The following is a 13,204-nucleotide window of genomic DNA, read 5'->3' as shown; positions in this document are numbered from 1 at the left end:
CCCCCATCGACCTCAGCCCGTAACAGCGCGCAATTTCACCTACTTGTAATGAGGGATGACGGCAAGGCACGAAAACCAGATAGCATAGGACATCGCTAAGAGTATCCAACATTGGTGTCAGGAAGTCAATTCCATTGTAGACAGTAAGTATCAAGAGTACAGCTTCGTGAAGCCCTCTGCCGGTGGCTGCAGCCAGTTCTTCTCGTCGTACGGCCTTTCTGACCCTCCCTCGATGATGTGGAAAGTGTAGATAATCCTGCCCTTCTGGCTGAGGTTCTTCTCGCTCTTGTGGAGGATGTTGCCGTGGATGAGCACCAGCGACCCAGCCTTGACCTCTCCAGGGATGTAGTCCTCATCCCTGGCCGGCGTGTCCGCCCTCTCGCCATACTCCTCGCCAGGAGGGAATCTCGGCCCCTCGTTAGTGGCCATCTCTGTTCCGGCATTTCCTGCCTTGCGGACGAGTCGTTTTGAGATGGGAGCCCACTTGTGAGCGTTAGCTATGGTTCATGACATCTTGAGAGGAAAGAGGAGAGAGGTAAGGACCAAAAAAGAGACCGGCCTACCTTGTGTGAGCCGGGCAGGAAGCTCAGACAACCATTCTCCAGCGTCGCGTCCTCAAGCGCGTACCAGAACCCGACGGCGCTCGGCGGGTTCGTGTACAGGAAGGTGCTATCCTGGTGCGGCGGGACGGCGCCCCCGATCTCAGGCTGCTTGCAGATGACCATGCTCTGCAGGCACCTGGGGTCGGCGAAGCCCAGCGACCTCGCGATCTCGGCGGGGACGGCCTCGGAGGCGGCGCCCTTGTCCCCGCCCAGCAGCTTTGCGAAGGGCGGGCTGAGCGCGTGCAGGTAGTGGCCGATCTTGTTGATGGCCCTCTCCTTGGGCTTGGTCAGTTTTCCCTGGGGGTCGAAGGCGTCCTCCTCGAAGAAGAAGCGGATCTTGTCGCCTGACGTCAGGAAGTAGTCGTCGCCCACGTGGTCCTGCCCGTCCTCGCCACCCGTGCTGAACTTGGTCATTGGGTGGTCGGCGAGGCTGAGGTTGGTTAGTAGGGAGTTTGTCTCGTCCAGCAGGGACTGCACGGTGGACGCTGAGAGGGCGTCCTCGATGATGAGGTAGCCGTTGCGGTTGAAGGAGTCGACTTGGCTGGCGGTCAGGCCGCCCGAGGTATGCGAGGACACGGTCATTTTGAAGGTAATGTAAATGCTATCGAAGTATTGTATATGCTCTTAGGTTCAATGTCTCATAATACGCCTTCTTTTACCGGTGGTTGTTGAGTTGCCGGTGAGTGATAAGAGCGAGTTAAGGAAGGAAAGCCCCTCCGAAGTGGTCCAAGTAAACGGCTGACAGTCCCCCACTCAGTCTGGGCTGGGCACGAGGCTAACCGTAGATTACCCAGCTCCCTATCCACGCTGGCTCTCGATCTTGGTCAAATTATACAATTTCTTTCAAGTCTGGCATTACTAGAATTTGTATCCATTGTAGGTATGTTTGCATCGGGGCTGGGAGCATTGTACTGAATCAACTGCTTTGAGCAGAAAGACCTGTTCGCTGAGTGCTGCCAACTCGATCTAAACCCCCGCCTCTCTCTTTCCCCCCAGGAGACCACGTCCCAGGCAACATCGACGCTCAGGGAAAGCGCAAGGCTCGACTATTCCTCTTGCTTTATGATTTATGGAAGGCAAAATGGGTCGGGGGGTCCCATGCTGCATCCATCTCAATCGGCGTCATTCCATGATGCCCTGAAGTTGATGTCAGGTGGGAATCTTGCCACCACTTTATCTCAACATATTCAAGACACTTTTACATCGAAAGCTTGGGCTCATATCATGGGTTTCCTCGATGACTGCCAGCCTTACCAGCGTTTCCGTGCCGAAAGAGGCTTGAGCTTTCCCGATGGACCAACGACATGGTACTGCATCGACTGGGACCAGCGACGCCACATTTCGATCCGCGTCCGCGAAGAGGTCACAATGGGCGATGATTTCAGTGGCTGCGAAGCCATCACTGCGATGGAGCTTATCTTCCGAGGTCTGTCCGGGCTCGTTGACCGGCTTGACGACGACGTCTATCTCGTCAACTTCTCGATGGATGGTGATTTCATTTCCGCCTCGTCCGATGAAAGAGACGACGAAGTTCTCACGACGCTTTACTGCCCTGTCGAAATGATTCCAGAGGCATACAGAAACCTCAAAATTGTTGTTTCGAGGGCTGATCTGGTCGAGGTCGACAGGCTGTCTCCTGGCGTGGACCTGGTCACGTACAGGTCCGAGCCCGGATCAAGGGCCGTGTTCAAGTACGACTTCCGCCACTACCGCGCCCTTAGGAATTGGGACGAGCTCAACTACTGGTTGAGGCTCACCTCTGAAGGGCACCCTAGCATCGTGCCCTTTGAATGTGTGGTTCACGGATTACCAAGACGTCCCAGGGTATCGCAACGACGTCGAAGTTGTCGTTGGCTTCACATCAGCTTTCGTCTCATCTAAGACGTTGCAGGATCTGCAGAAGCAACCCTCATGGCTTTTCAAAAAGAAGTATCTCGAGCAACTCATTGACGTTGTCACCCACCTCAACATGGACTTCGGCAATGTCCACCGAGCCATAGCCCCTCGAAACCTCCTCGTCAACCCTGCAACGGATACGCTTCAACTTTTCAATTTCAGCCGCGCTCGAAGCCTTTTCTTGTACGATCCAATTCAGTCGCAGTTTAGCAATACCGAGGGCTCCGACCTCGATGTCAAAGGTGTCGTAGCCACCGTCTACGAGATTATGGCATCGAAAGGTTTGACACTATGGAAAACAAGCATCAGTCGACGCTCGAAGCAAAGCTAGTGAGAGTAGAAAATGACAACAAATGCTTTTATCACCGATTTTCTATGAAAAAAGCGTCCAGAAAGTCCACGTACGCAAGAGGACTTTTTTGGTCGCCTGTGAAGCGAGCATTCACCAGTCCACCTAGGCACTGTTGCTTCTTTACACGCATCTGCTACCACACGGCCAATCTTTCTCAGGAGGTCGCAGGGAATCCATCGGATACGGAGAAATTGGTCACAAGCGGCATCACATAGTCAAGTTTATGGGACGGTTGTGGGTTCGCAAGCCTCGATTCACGGTAATACTGTCCAGTCAACGAAAACAACTCAGCAGGCCACACCCTCTGCCCTTTTTAAGGCTTGCCTGCTCAGGTTACCACCGCCTCTCCCGCGTCCCGTTGCGTAGCCGGAGATAATGAAACACACTGCCCTTGCATACCGAATATGTGACGTCCTCGGGGTAAAAATAAACGCCCAAGGGCTGAGGCGCAGACGGCCGCCGATATTTTGAAGGAGACTTGCTTGCTAATGTACAGGTTTGATCGCGTTTGTTGCCGGCTGACCGCGCTGCGCCGTCCATGACGGAGAAACTGCCTCGCGGCGACACCATTGTTCGAGGAATCGACCGTATGCTGACGCCTAGTTGCTGGCTCGCGGTGAGTGCTGTGATCATACCGTCCGGCCATATCGAGACAAGGATGAGGGCGAAGAAAAAGACCTCTCGCCCAAGTAGAACGCCACTCCCCTTTAAGCTCTTCGAGGATGGAAAGACTCCGTAGGGAAAAATCACAACCACTGGCGCTGCTAGCGTCCATAAGGGTGGAATCCCCTCGCACCGCCACCTCTTCCGCCTCCGCGGTAGTTCGCACCAGGCCTTCCGGCGTTCTTGGGCCCCGTAGGCGCGTTGGCCGGAGGCGCCTTGGTAGGGTCGGCCGGCTGCTGGTGGTTCTGGTGGTGGAAGCCGCCGCGGCCCCGGAAGCCACCCCCGCCACGACCGCCGCCGCCGCCGCCACCGCCGTGGCTTCCTCCTCCCATGGAGACGGGGCTCATGCTGCCGCCTCCCATCTGGTTGGGCACGTTGGGCTGGGGCACGTCGTCGTACATGCCCTCCCACGAGGTCGGTGCCCCGCCGCCGCCCATGCCGTAGCCCTGCTGCTGGTTGATGTTGCTGTTGCTGCCCTGGCGGCCGCCGCGCTGGTCGTACTTCTGCTGCTCGAACATCTGCTGCTCGTAGGCGTTGTATCCTGGCCGGTTCTGGTTTCCGCCGGGGCCGGTGGGGACGTTTGGTTGTTGCTGCATGCCGCCCTGGGGGCCGCCGGGCCCTCCCTGGCCGCCCATCTGGTTCATCATCTGCTGCATCATGGCCGGATTCATCTGGCCCCCGCCCATGTTGCCCATGTTGCCCATGTTGGGCATCGGGCCGCCTCGCCCCGCGCCGGCGCCGCCCTGCTGCTGGGCCTGCATCATCATCTGCTGCTGCATCTGTTGCATCTGCATCATCTGCATCATGGCCGCCTGGGGGTTCATGCCGCCCATGCCGCGGTTCATGGCCATCTGTTGCTGCCACATCTGGAACATCTGCTGCATGCGAGCCCACTGCTGTGCCATTGCCGAGCCGCTGGGGCCACCCGCGCTACCGCCGCCGTTTCCGCCGGCAATTGCTCCTCCCTGCGACGAATTGTCGTCAAAGTTGTTTCCCGCGCCTCTGCCCCGGTTGCCAAATCGGTTGTTGCCCCGGCCCTTCGCCTCCTCTTCCTCCCGCATGTTGCCGCGGGGCTGGGCTTTCTTGACCTCGATTGGCTTGCCGTGGATCTCCAACTCCGTGGCAAGACAAGCATCCACGCCGGCTTCGGACTCGAAAGTGACGAAACCGAAGCCGCGGGGGCGGCCGGTGTCCTTGTCCATCATAAGAGTGGCATCGACGACGCGGCCGAATTGTGCGAAGTAGTCCTTGAACTCGGCGTCCGTGGTCTCTTGGCTTACACCGCCGACAAAGATCTTGCTCGTCTTCTCCTGTTCATCTCGAGGTATGGCGCGTTTGGGATCAATCTTTTGTGGTTGGCAGCTCGTCAGTACTCGATGGCTTTCGTCAGTGGGTACACAGGCTGATGCTCACGATCTTTCCGTCCAGGTAGTGCTCCTTCACCATGACGACGTTGACCGTCTTGGGATCCTTGAAGGTGAGGAATCCGAAACCTCGCGACCGGCCTGTAGCGCCATCTCTCATTACGGTGCACTCGGTGACCTCGCCAAACTGAGAGAAGTAGTCTCTAAGAGATTCTTGAGATCAAGAGTCAGCAAGCACTCTTCACTACTCAAGCGTGGAGTGGCTTACCATCTGTGGTCTCCCAGTTAAGCCCTCCGATGAACATCTTTCTATAAAACACGCATGTTAGTACGTTTGATCTTTTAGGCACGAGCTTGCGAGACTATGTGTAAGTGCTTGTGAGCGCATGAAAAAGTCCAGTGTTGACTGCTATGCAGCCGGCCACCGCGGACGCAAAGTGCTTCCTTGTCATTCCTCCCAGAGCAAACAAGTCAGCCCCAAGTGCCCCGACGCCTCGGCGGTGAGAGTACGGCTTGCTGCATTGGCTCCCGTGGCCATTCCCGGGCTTCCCACACCTTTGGTACACCTCATGTCTTACTAGACCGATGCAGTTCGATATCGTGGCCAAGCGGGCAAGGGAGTCGTTGGAGTAGTCATCATCAAAAGTGTCGCCATCGTCGTCTTCAACCTTAAACGACAAGTAGTCCTCTTCTTTCACCGCTGAATCTAGATTTTCCGTCGCCATGATTGCTTTCTGATTGTTGAGTAGGTGTAGCGATGATCAGTTGAGGTTGTCGCTCAGTGGCGGGCTGCTTCTTGCTTGCTGGTTGGTAGGGTACATCCCAAAGCTCTCACGTCCAAGTGAGAAAAGAAGCGAGCAGCGCAGAATGATTGGAAGCCAGGAGCAGCAAAGATTGTCGAAATCTTCTTGCGATCTTTGTTCGGACTGTCTCTCTGTCTCTCTCTTGCTATCGTCAAGCTAGGTACTGGCTCGAGCGCTATCCGCTTCCAAATCTCTTTACAAGTCCTGGGAGAAGAGGGAGGAATGTCCATGTCTTCCCTGCCCACAGAATTCTCTGTAGGCTATTTGAAGCTCCCAGAGATCATGGCAACTGGAGCCCGTGATCTGATCTATCGCATCGGTTGCGCTTTTCGGCTGTTTCTCAGGTAGTGTGGGGCCCCGCCTTGACTCCTGTCCTTCGATGCTTCGGCTGCCTGCACGTCTTCACTGCGCCATTGACCCATGTCTTCTGTAGGTTGAAGGGTGCAACACTTGAGATGCCTGCGTGTTGCTGGACGCCCATGCGCCAACCTCGGCCACCGAGGCATCCAGAGTGCAGACGCCGCAATTGAGACAAGCAACTCCAGGTCATTCCCACGCTGTACGCCCGGCCAATCCAAGCTGAATCATGCCACGACGAGTCCCCTCGCTTCCCGATTGACGAGTTTGTAGCAACCTCCGCAAACATGACCAGGGTGGCGCGCATCTGATACGGAATGTTTTTCTTCCTTCCGAAGATTCCATACCTCATGGCCAGTCTCTTTTATAGATGCTCCGCTTCAGGGTAGCCCCAATTTTGTGATGATCTTGAAGCAGTGGACCACCGCTGACTTGCTCATCGTGCCCGCAGCGCCAAAACGACAGACATGGCGATGAAGCCATAATACAAGCGCAGAACATATGGTGATAGGGAAGGCAAAGAAAATCTGACTTACCCGTCCTCCTTGGCATTGGGGTTCTTGTGCGTCGTTGCTGCCGGCGCCTGACTGTAGGATGGGGTATCAGGAGCGTGTGTATCGCCGTTGCCGAGGTTGAAGTCGACATCGTCATCGTCCTCCTCGTATTCCTCGGCACCGTTCATGTGTGAGTCCTCGCCAAAGGCTGGGTCTGCTCCATGGTGACCTCCGCTCTGGTCATCCTCAGGTTTGCCTGGGGCAGGAGCAGGCTCGGCTTTGGGAGCGACGGGCTCTGGAGCGGCAGCGGGTGGCGCGGGCGCTTCGTCATTATAGCTGGTCAGGCGATTAGCAACGGCTTGCCAGGGAGGACTAATCAGGCGATGCGTACAGGTCGTCGAAGAGATCGTCCTCGAAGTTCTCAGGCTCCGTCATTGTGAATGACTGCTGGGTGAGTTACCAACGGGGAGGGAGAGATAAGGAAGGGAAGGGAGTGTCAAAATCAACAGTGTGGTTGTAAGAAGGGAGAGAATGACTGGATGAACAAGTGAAACCTTGGCTGTCGGCAAGCAAAAACAGGCGACGCGACACGGTACTGTCGTTTGTGTCGTGATCGGCAAGGTTGGGGAAGGGGAGCAGGAAATTCGATTTGATTGCGGTTGAGGTTTGAGTCGATTGCAACGGGGCGAACTGGGAGAAAGCTGGGCTAGGTTGAGGGCGGGTTATCGATAAAGGCCCCCGGCTGGCCCGTGCGTGGATTGGAATGCTAGCGTGGTTCTGCCTGAGTGTTGAGGAGTCAGGGAGTCTAGGCAGGTACCCAGGTAGCCTGAAGGGTCCCGACAGCAGCTGTGGCCGGAGAATTGATTACCTAGGTAATTGCCTAGGCGCAGTAGGTGCCTGCCCAGGGACCTAGCTCCCCAGGCCGGCCAGGCTGGCTGGCATTGGATGGCGGGGGTCCTGGTCATTCCTGGTCAGTCCATCAGGGGCCGGGCTTCAGCAAGTGGGCTCTTAGCAGCCAACGGCGAAACCGAGCTCGAGCAAGCGGGCGTTGGAGCAGTCGCAGCGCTGCGGGCGGATGTGGGTATCTCGAGGCAGTCTGCTACATTGGAAGGATGCACGATCTAGACTACGAACCAACAGCGACCATGAGTTGGATTGTGTAGCACAGCGTTCCTTGTTCCTCCTGATCACTGTCGTCTGCACCCGAAATGTTCTCCTCTTCCTCCTCAGGGAGTGGCAAGAAGCCGCCGCCACAGGTAGGTCCTCCCTCTCCCTCTGCCTCTGCCCGGTGCGACAGGCTTGCGACTCGGCTCCGAAACTGACTGGTGGTGTGCTGCGTGTAGCAGGAGATGGTCCAAGTTGGTATGTCTTCACATGCGCTATTCCACCCTGACACTATAGAGATTGACAGTCTGGCCTTGCTCCACCGTAGACAGATCCGAGTAAGAGTTGGTCTCGAGAAGCATTGGCAACTCGGCGCTGATCCGCAAGCAGGTCTGCCTCTCCATTCTGGCGCAATCCGACGCCGGCAAACGGGCCCAAGAAGACGACTCGTGAATCCAGCCTGGTTGTTGGGGCAGCATACTCCCATGCTGACATGCTCAAACTCGACTCACTGTTAGACCAACCTCGTCTACCAAGCTCATCACGGGTGCTGACCTTTGTTCCGCTCTCAGAAACCTATCCAGCTCAGCAACGCGGCCTCGAACTCCACCAACATCTTCACACTCCAACAAGCCAGTCTCACCACCGCAACAACGAAACACACAACGTCCGACGTCTCCCCCCTTCAAAAGCTACATGAACTTCCTCTCCACCACAAATGACGACTGGAACGCAGACGATGCCGGCGAGATATACGACTATGACGATGATGACGGGGACGACTTCGGCCTGCCCAGCCTATCCAACATGAAGAGGAGGACAAAACGAATGCAGGACGCCCAGACGAGAGCCAATGCCAGCAACCAGCCCTCAGATATAGATAGCTACAGCGGTGGCTTCCACTCCAGGCGCTTCTCCAATAGCGCCGACATCGCAATCGAGAGACCAACACCATCCTACCCGGTGGCCAAGAAGAGCGAGGGCAAGATCCTCAGGCCGCAGTACAAGGAGATCCTCAAAGACCCAGCTAATGCGCTCCACCTCATAAACCACCCCGCCATACCACCAAACGCATCCCCCAGGGAAATCGACGCCATAAACTCCAGGATATCCAGGATAAACAAGTTCAAGAAGATCCTCCAGGCTTCCAGCGTGGTCCTCCCAGACTTGCGGGCAGCAGCATGGTCAGGCGTGCCGGAGGAGGTCAGGGCCATGACGTGGCAGCTCCTCCTCTCGTACCTGCCAACGAGCAGCGAGCGGCGGGTAGCGACCCTGGAACGGAAGCGCAAGGAGTACCTAGACGGGGTGAAGCAGTCCTTCGAAAAGGGCACGGGCAGCACCGGCGCCACGGCAGGGAAGGGATCCGGAGGCGGAGGGGGTGGTGGAGGATCGCGGGGCCTGGACGAGGCCGTATGGCACCAGATCAGCATCGACGTGCCGCGGACGAACCCGCACATCGAGCTCTACGGCTACGAGGCCACGCAGCGGTCGCTGGAGCGGATCCTCTACGTCTGGGCGGTGCGGCACCCGGCGAGCGGCTACGTCCAGGGCATCAACGACCTCGTCACGCCCTTCTGGCAGACCTTCCTGGGCGTGTACATCACGGACCCGGACATCGAGCGCGGCATGGACCCGGGCCAGCTGCCCAAGGCGGTCCTGGACGCCGTCGAGGCCGACTCCTTCTGGTGCCTGACTAAGCTGCTCGACGGCATACAGGACCACTACATCGTCGCGCAGCCGGGCATACAGCGGCAGGTCCGGGCGCTGCAGGACCTCACGGCGAGGATCGACGCCGGGCTGGCCCGGCACCTGGAGAGGGAGCACGTCGAGTTCATCCAGTTCAGCTTCCGGTGGATGAACTGCCTCCTGATGAGGGAGGTCAGCGTCAAGAATACCATCAGGATGTGGGACACATACCTGGTCAGTCTCTCCCCTGCCCCTTTTCTCATTCTTTCACTCTTCTCCGTTTTCTTCCCCTTCATCCTCTCTCTCTCTCTCCAAAAAAAAAAAAAAAAAAAAAAAAAAAAAAAAAAAAAAACACCAGTTGCTGACGCCGAATCACCCCGCAGGCCGAGGAGAACGGCTTCTCCGAGTTCCACTTATACGTCTGCGCCGCGTTCCTGGTCAAGTGGTCCGACAAGCTCGTCAAGATGGACTTCCAGGAGATCATGATGTTCCTGCAGTCGCTGCCGACGCGCGAGTGGACCGAGAAGGACATCGAGCTGCTCCTCAGCGAGGCGTACATCTGGCAGAGCCTGTTCAAGGGCTCCGCCGCGCACCTGAGGGGCGGGCCGTCCTCCAGTCGGAACCAGAACCAGGGATTGCAGCTGTGAGAAAATGCGTGTAGCTATCACCGGTAGTGTAAGTGTATGGAAGGGGTGTTCAGGGATGAAGGGAAGAAGGAGAGAGAGGGGCAAAGGAGCGTTGTGGACGGCAGCAAGGAAAAGAAAAATTGCGTGGAACAAAAAGCGGGTTGCATTATACGGAGGAGTACTTGGTTCCGGCGGCGGTCGCATTAGACCAGGTGAAATACCAATCGTAATTTCAAGAATCAAATTGGCTACCAAACCACACATGTTAGGCACAATGCGCCTGTCGTGCCCCCCCTGGCTTCTCAATGTTTGGGGGCCGCAGGATATACCACACGGATGAAATCGAAGTGCTTTTTCGAAGGAAATATCACTGCTGCTACTCAGGACAGTTTGGAAAAATTAATCCAAGCAATTCGTTTGGAGGTCTCAGCAATCGGCCCTCCTTTTCGGCTTTGCCTCTGTGACGCCGGCTTAATGTAGCTGCCCGCAATATTGTTTCTTACCACCAAAGCCCTCCCTCTTCCTAGCCAGTGGTGTGTGTGCTATGTATGGTACAGAGATGTCAAGACAGTAGGGAAAATTTGATGTCTCCAAGCAAGCGCGCCGAGGACATCACAGCAGTAGTAGTTGTGGATGAATACGATGCCCGAAATAGGGACGTTTTACCTCCTCCAGAGATACCAACATTCCACCCTTCTTCTTCTGGCCTCTCCCGCGGGTCTCTCCAGTTCTGCAACGGGAGGAAAAGCCAGACATTTCTCAGGTTGGTACTGACGCATCACGAGGTGGCGGTCTCCTCCTCCGTGCGGGCCTTCTTGCTCGGCTCCTCCTCGCCCTCCTGCCCCTCGGCACCACCCTCGGCCTTGCGCTTGTCCTTCTTGCGCACGAGACCCGTCAGGTCCGTGGCCGTCTTCTTGGCCTCCTCGATGCGCGCCTCGGTCTCGGTGGACGACTCGCCCAGCGCCGCGCCGAGGATGCCGCCCATGGGGTCGACGCCGAGGGCGGCCTTCATGTCGATGGGCGGGCCGCGCAGGTCGACCAGCTGTGTTGCGGGGAGACTTTGTCAGTACGGGTTCACGACGGGAAAGGATGCGGAAAATGAACAAGAGGGTTCTAGGGCTCACCCTCTGCTCCATGTCGGCGATGATCTCCTTGGTCTCGGTGATCTGCTTCCGCGAGATGTCGTTGTCCTCGGGCGAGTGCAGCGTCGCGAGCTCGACCTCCTTGTTCTGCAGCTTGAGCTTGGTGCTCTCGATGGCCGCCTCGAGCTCCTTGGCCGCCTCGTCGCGTAGCTCCTGGTTGACCTCGCGCGGTGGGGCGGCCGCCGCAGTGTCGCCGGTGCCCTCCTCGTCCGCCTGGGCCGTGACGGACGCGAACTCGAGCGCCAGCGAGAGCTTGAAGTGCGCCTCGGCGATGATCTCCGAGTCCTCGCCGTACAGCTGCTGCTTGTACTTGAGGGACTCCCGGGCGTCGGCGATCGCGTTAGGGTACCTGAGACGCAGTTAGCACCGCCTCCCATGTTGACGAGTGGCCGTGGGCAGTAGCGTACCGTTCGTTCTCGAGGGAGATCTCTGCTAGGATATCATGCGTGTCCGCTAGGCGCTCGTTGATATGTCTGAGGCCAACATCTTGGCCGTCGTCGTTATCGTCGTCGCCATTCTCGGCCTTCTCTTTACCTTTGCCTTCTGTGGCCTCTGCCGCGAGTTGTTTCTCCTCCAACCGCTTCTTCAGCAGCACGCGAGCCAGGTCGAGAATCTCAAAGGCTGTGGCAAGATCGTCATCTTCTTCCTCCTCGTCGCCCTCTCCTTCTGCACCGGCCTGTTGGGGTCACAAGTCAGCGCGTGCGCACAAGGTGAGGTCGGCAACAAAAGCTGGAAATTGTCACTGACGTCGTCCTCCTCGTCCGAGTCGACCCAGTTCTCGTCGCCCGTGAACTGGAACAGGGGCTTCTTGGCCTCGACCTCCTTCTTCTCCGCCTGGCCGGCACTCGTGTCGTCCGCGATTATCTTGACCGCCTCCTGGGCGACCCTATCCGCCTCCGGGGTCTCGATCTTCTCCTCCGCGGTCGCCGCCGCTGCTGCCTCGGCTGCCGGCTCGGACTTGGGCGCGCCGTTGGCCTTCTTGGGGGCCTTCTTCTGCTGCTGCTTGGGCTTGCCGCCCTCGGTCGCGGGGGCCTTGCCGCCGAGGACGTCGCTCTTTCCCTGGCCGACCTTGAACAGGCTGCGCCCGTACAGGAACAGGATCTCTGCGTTCTCGGGCGACATCTCGCCGTTCATCTCGGCCTGCATCTCGGCGGCCTGCGCGTAGACCTCGGCGGCCTCGTCGAATTTCTTCTGGGCGTACAGGCCCGAGGCGCGCGCGGTAAGGTCGGCGAGCGAGACCTTGAGGCTCAGGGTACGCTGCTCGGCCGTCAGTGGGATCGAGATGGCGGACTGCGGCGTGGCAGTGCCTGTCGCGGTGCCTGGCGCCAGGGTTGGTGTCGCCGTGCCCGGGTCGGCGACGGACCGCGGGGTGGTGGCAGCTTCGTCGGCCATGGTGTGGGATGGAGGGCGGGTTGTTTGTCGCTGCGCGTGCGTGCGACGTGTAAAGTGCAGGGCTGGGCTGGGGACTCGATGCGCCCGCGTTGTCAGTGGGCCAAGAGGGTTGGAGAAGCGCACGACTGTCGCGAGAAGCTCACTCAATGGTTGACAAGTAAAACGGCTTCAATCTCGCAAAGCCAATTGAGATGGATAAGTAACGGAAAGGTCAGGATGGGAGGGGGAATATCTGGAGATCTGAGTTTGCGCAGAGCAGGCAACGGTAATGTAATGGCGGGTTGGGGCGGTGGTCTAATGCGTCGGGGGACCCTGAAGCTTGTGACGCGAAAGCAGCTTGCCAGGCCTGGGCGGACGCGTTCTAATTGGCGGGTGGGCCCGGGCAGCTAGGCAAGGGAGCAAGCTGTGGGAAGCTCAGGTGGGGCCACCAGTGGACCCAGGCACGTCAGACTTCCGGGTACCATTCAACAGCGATGCACCTCGTTCATCACGGGACACACCTACGAAGCACGCAACATGCTGTTTTCCGAGTCTCGTTGTCAGGTCTCGTTCCCATTCCATTTCCAATTGAATTCTCACCCCCTAGCCTAGATTCCAGTATACACAACACAACACAGCCGGTGGGGCGGACATCGCCATCCCGGGTTGTAACCGCTCCTATCCTAGCCGGTCTGCCTAGGCCAGCTGCCCTGCTGAAAAGCGAAACGAATGCAGCCCAGATTC

General features: G+C 57.7%; 6 protein-coding genes across 6 annotated transcripts; 2 read left to right on the top strand and 4 right to left on the bottom strand.

Annotated features, from left to right (window-relative positions):
- Positions 1-150: 150 nt before the first annotated feature.
- Positions 151-1,184, bottom strand: INS49_012393 (uncharacterized protein; the record flags this gene model as incomplete). The annotated part of the gene is made up of 2 exons (XM_043173097.1): positions 151-483; positions 564-1,184. 2 exons carry the CDS (start codon positions 1,182-1,184, stop codon positions 151-153), a joined length of 954 nt encoding a protein of 317 aa, XP_043022394.1.
- A 642-nt stretch (positions 1,185-1,826) lies between these two features.
- INS49_012392 (uncharacterized protein) lies at positions 1,827-2,838 on the top strand (the record flags this gene model as incomplete). The annotated part of the gene is made up of 3 exons (XM_043173096.1): positions 1,827-2,394; positions 2,426-2,779; positions 2,834-2,838. 3 exons carry the CDS (start codon positions 1,827-1,829, stop codon positions 2,836-2,838), a joined length of 927 nt encoding a protein of 308 aa, XP_043022393.1.
- Positions 2,839-3,614: 776 nt separating this feature from the next.
- On the bottom strand, positions 3,615-5,602 carry INS49_012391 (uncharacterized protein; the record flags this gene model as incomplete). Its single annotated transcript, XM_043173095.1, has 4 exons — positions 3,615-4,859; positions 4,927-5,090; positions 5,146-5,186; positions 5,433-5,602. The coding sequence occupies 4 exons, from the start codon at positions 5,600-5,602 to the stop codon at positions 3,615-3,617; spliced, it is 1,620 nt and encodes a 539-aa protein (XP_043022392.1).
- A 967-nt stretch (positions 5,603-6,569) lies between these two features.
- INS49_012390 (uncharacterized protein) lies at positions 6,570-6,966 on the bottom strand (the record flags this gene model as incomplete). The annotated part of the gene is made up of 2 exons (XM_043173094.1): positions 6,570-6,867; positions 6,923-6,966. 2 exons carry the CDS (start codon positions 6,964-6,966, stop codon positions 6,570-6,572), a joined length of 342 nt encoding a protein of 113 aa, XP_043022391.1.
- A 773-nt stretch (positions 6,967-7,739) lies between these two features.
- On the top strand, positions 7,740-9,968 carry INS49_012389 (uncharacterized protein; the record flags this gene model as incomplete). Its single annotated transcript, XM_043173093.1, has 6 exons — positions 7,740-7,787; positions 7,875-7,893; positions 7,964-7,973; positions 8,026-8,148; positions 8,208-9,555; positions 9,705-9,968. The coding sequence occupies 6 exons, from the start codon at positions 7,740-7,742 to the stop codon at positions 9,966-9,968; spliced, it is 1,812 nt and encodes a 603-aa protein (XP_043022390.1).
- A 757-nt stretch (positions 9,969-10,725) lies between these two features.
- On the bottom strand, positions 10,726-12,481 carry INS49_012388 (uncharacterized protein; the record flags this gene model as incomplete). The annotated part of the gene is made up of 4 exons (XM_043173092.1): positions 10,726-10,989; positions 11,072-11,438; positions 11,497-11,765; positions 11,837-12,481. The coding sequence occupies 4 exons, from the start codon at positions 12,479-12,481 to the stop codon at positions 10,726-10,728; spliced, it is 1,545 nt and encodes a 514-aa protein (XP_043022389.1).
- Positions 12,482-13,204: the final 723 nt, after the last annotated feature.

The sequence above is a fragment of the Diaporthe citri genome, assembly GCF_014595645.1.
Source record: "Diaporthe citri strain NFHF-8-4 chromosome Unknown scaffold_6, whole genome shotgun sequence".
NCBI lineage: Eukaryota > Fungi > Ascomycota > Sordariomycetes > Diaporthales > Diaporthaceae > Diaporthe > Diaporthe citri.
The sequence above is the reverse complement of the archived record's forward strand: the minus strand, read 5'-3'. Positions and strand labels throughout refer to the sequence as shown.